General features: G+C 34.2%; 1 protein-coding gene across 1 annotated transcript; it reads left to right on the forward strand.

Annotated features, from left to right (window-relative positions):
* The first annotated feature begins 230 nt into the window (after positions 1-230).
* LOC144445813 (galactosylceramide sulfotransferase-like) lies at positions 231-1,232 on the forward strand. Its single transcript, XM_078135453.1, has one exon. It carries the CDS (start codon positions 231-233, stop codon positions 1,230-1,232), a length of 1,002 nt encoding a protein of 333 aa, XP_077991579.1.
* Positions 1,233-3,673: the final 2,441 nt, after the last annotated feature.

A 3,673-nucleotide genomic window follows, 5' to 3' on the forward strand; every position in this document is an offset into this window, starting at 1 on the left:
TTTGATTATAATTTGTAAATTGTAATAAGATTCATGAAATATATTGAGTCATTCAGGGCATCAGAGATCTAAATATAGATATTGAAGGCTGTCCTAATAAATAATGCCCTCTATTTTATCGTGTATATTTTCTTTCTTCCAGGAAACAACCAAACCATTATCTGAAGACACATCATAGCAACATCACAACAAATCATAGCAACATCACAACGAATCATAGCAACATCACAATGAATCATAGCAACATCACAAAAATTCCATCCCTTGGCATATCCAACAATACTAACACATCACCATTCTCTACGTGTCAGTCAGTAACTAATTTCGTCTACACGAAGACAACTAAAACCGGAAGCAGTACTCTGGCCACCATTTTGTTTCGATACGGACTAAAACATAACCTAGTCGCAGTTTTAGCCCCGGGGAAAAATCCCAGCCACTATATTTCTGAGGATAAGCAAACAAATAGTCTTGTTATTAATAAATATGACTGTATAGGATTTCCTGGGTACAACTACATTGCATATCATTTACAATATAACCGACGAGCGATGGAAAAAATCGTTCACGGTGCCAAATATTTTACTAATTTTAGATTACCGCATACACGTTTGAAGTCTCATTTTTATTATGATAAACATCTATATAGAAGGTATTCCCATTTTACAAATCCATTTTTGAATTATCTGAGAGATTTGGAAGCAACGTTTACAAAAACTGGGCTGTATTCGGAAGAAATGAATCACCAATTCTTCAGATTTGGTTTGTCGGGAGATGACGATGATAAAGCAATCGATATAAAACTACGGAAGTTGGATAAAGAACTTGATTTGGTTATGTTGACTGAATACTACGATGAATCTCTTGTTTTACTGAAGAAATTGATGTGTTGGGAGTTTGAGGATATAGTATATCAACCAATGAAGGTACATAAGTCTGAACAACCACCAATCACTCAAGAAATGATGAACATTATAAGAAAAGTTTCAGCACCGGAAATTAAGTTATATGACTATTTCAACCGTACTTTTTGGAAAAGGGTGGAACGTTACCATGGAAATTTTGAAGAAGATCTTACAAGGTTTCACTCCGTCAAAAAAGGTGTTGAAAAGCAATGTGAAAGTAGTCGATCAAAATACTGCAATATGCTTCAACTTGACGCTATCCCTACACGAAAGATGGTATACAATGAACAAAGAAGATGGCAAAGAAAATGGCAGTGCATCGATTAAGATAACTAAATCTAAATCTGCATTTCTGCCTAGACCGATATGACATATGGATATTGGTCCATTCTCTTGTTTGGTGGTGTGAGGTCTATTTAGGGAGCGATCAGTTTTTTGCGGCTATCCCAAATCCATTGTTTCACATGTATAAAGCTCTTTAGACAGGAACCCTATGAAAAGTATGATTGTCTGTTCATAGACATGCAAAATATTCATGGTTTAGTAACCAAAAATTCTAGAATATCTCGTAGATTGAGTTAACTATTACCATTATAGATTAATTCAGCTAATTATAAAGTACAATATTAGAAATGGAGTTAATATAATTGTAAACCTAAATTGTAAAAAGTAGGGAGTAAACACGAAAAAGTATGGGGAGAAGTGCACCCTATGCGCGTGCGTGCGGGTGTTTGAGGTTGGGGGTCCCCTAGCCTCCCATGTTAAGAGCTTTTTGAAAAATGAACATCCTTTGGAGGCCATTTAGTGCACCATTCAGAAGTAAAACACAACTTAGTTATATCATAAAAGTATCACTAATTTTAGGTTGTCAAAAGTTTAAATAATTTCACGTCATATTGTCATAAATAATAATAAATAAAGATCAAGTTGAAAGTGAGAAAATTTTGGGAAGACATGCACAGTGGAGGTCAGTTACCATTTAGAGATACAATTCATTAAATTCAGCATGTTTAGGTCAATGGAGGCACAGATTTTAGAGTCAGTCCATCCAGTAAATTTCAATTGGGTATTTCATTTCTTATGTGTTACGTGTACAGCTACACATGCAAGTTTTTATACCACATGACACAATGCATGTAACTAATGGCCTGCAATGTTGAGAAATCATTTCTAACCAAACTGTTGCTCCTCCCTCTTTATTCACGTTGTAAAAATGATGACACCCCCCTTCTTTGAGTCCCAAATTGAGGTGCCCCTTATCTGATCTGATCGCTCCCTTAAAGGAAACCGCCTCGCCAGGGAATAAACGGGTTTTTTCGTAAACGTTTGGTCCTGGATAGTATTGGAGCTTATTATAAACATGTTTTACTTTTCAAATTGAAGTCCATTATAATTTTGGTTGTATTTTTACTGAAGTAACTTTGCCTTGTAGACTGAAAGATACGTCGTGACGTTCTGCCCTCACTGGCCTCATGGGAGGGGTTGGCCGATGTGTGAGGGCGCCCCATCATGGCGTACCTTACAGACCACTTTCATTGAAACATAAAGTGAAAAGTTCTTTTTGTGTTGGTGTATACAAAATAGACAAACACTATGATACAACTTTACGATTTATTTGCTATACTATCATGTGCCAGCTCTATAAGTGATTGGTTAATCAGTATTGCAATAGATTTATAAATAAAATAATTTCTCGAATATATTTACAAAAATCATGGTAAATATAAATATAACGTTTGTCAATGCGATAAAATGTAACTACCGACAGCAGGGTAGAAACTACACAGTTAAAGACGGTGACAAGCATACACATGCACAGGCATACACACACAGACAGACACACACATACACATATTTATATATATTTGTGTTCTATGACATCTCTTAAGATTTGAAAATCTGTCCACTAAAACACACATTGTATATACATTTACAGTATCACATCAATATCTAGAATTACTAGTATATCTTTAAAATATGTTTAACAGCTTTCAATCTGCTTTCCCCAATGAAATTGTTCATTTGAGCAAAATACACATGACAAATTGTACATGCTTCATACAATGATTATAAACTTTCTTCAGAATATAGAACACACACACACACAATAACAATGACATTTAAGAATCAAAATATAACAAAATATACATTACAATGGCTAAAGTGATATTAGCTCTAACTTTCAACATGCTTTGAAGTAGTACTTTTGTTTGAAAATGTGACTTTGTTGTCTATTAGTTATCATTCTTGTACTAGTTATTTTATATATGACACCTCATCAGTGATCAACTCACTTAAAGACAACAAACTTACCACATATATTATTTTCGTAACACATTTCAGCTTCATACTTTAAATTCACACATGGATTACAAAAACGGCTAAAATATCTAAGTATACAGTATTGTTTGCAACTAATTACAATGTGTATGTACTAGTATTTTTACTGTATCTAATGAAGATATACTTGGATGAAAATAATGCCAAGATTGCACAGTTTATTTGAATGTCAAAATACATAAAGTACAGATGTATTATCATGCTTTATGTTTTATTTATATTCATTGTACAGGGGAAGGTTATGTTATGCTTTTGTCTGTCTGTCTGTCTGTCTGCGATGTGTGTCTGTCTGTCTGTCTGTCTATCATGTGTCTGTCTGTCTGCCTGTCATGTGTCTGTCTGTCTGTGATGTGTGTGTGTGTGTGTGTGTGTGTGTGTGTGAATATGTAATAACACTAATAATAATGTTAGTTTTTATATAGCGCTTT

Source organism: Glandiceps talaboti, chromosome 14 (genome assembly GCF_964340395.1).
Source record: "Glandiceps talaboti chromosome 14, keGlaTala1.1, whole genome shotgun sequence".
NCBI classification, from domain to species: Eukaryota; Metazoa; Hemichordata; class Enteropneusta; family Spengelidae; genus Glandiceps; species Glandiceps talaboti.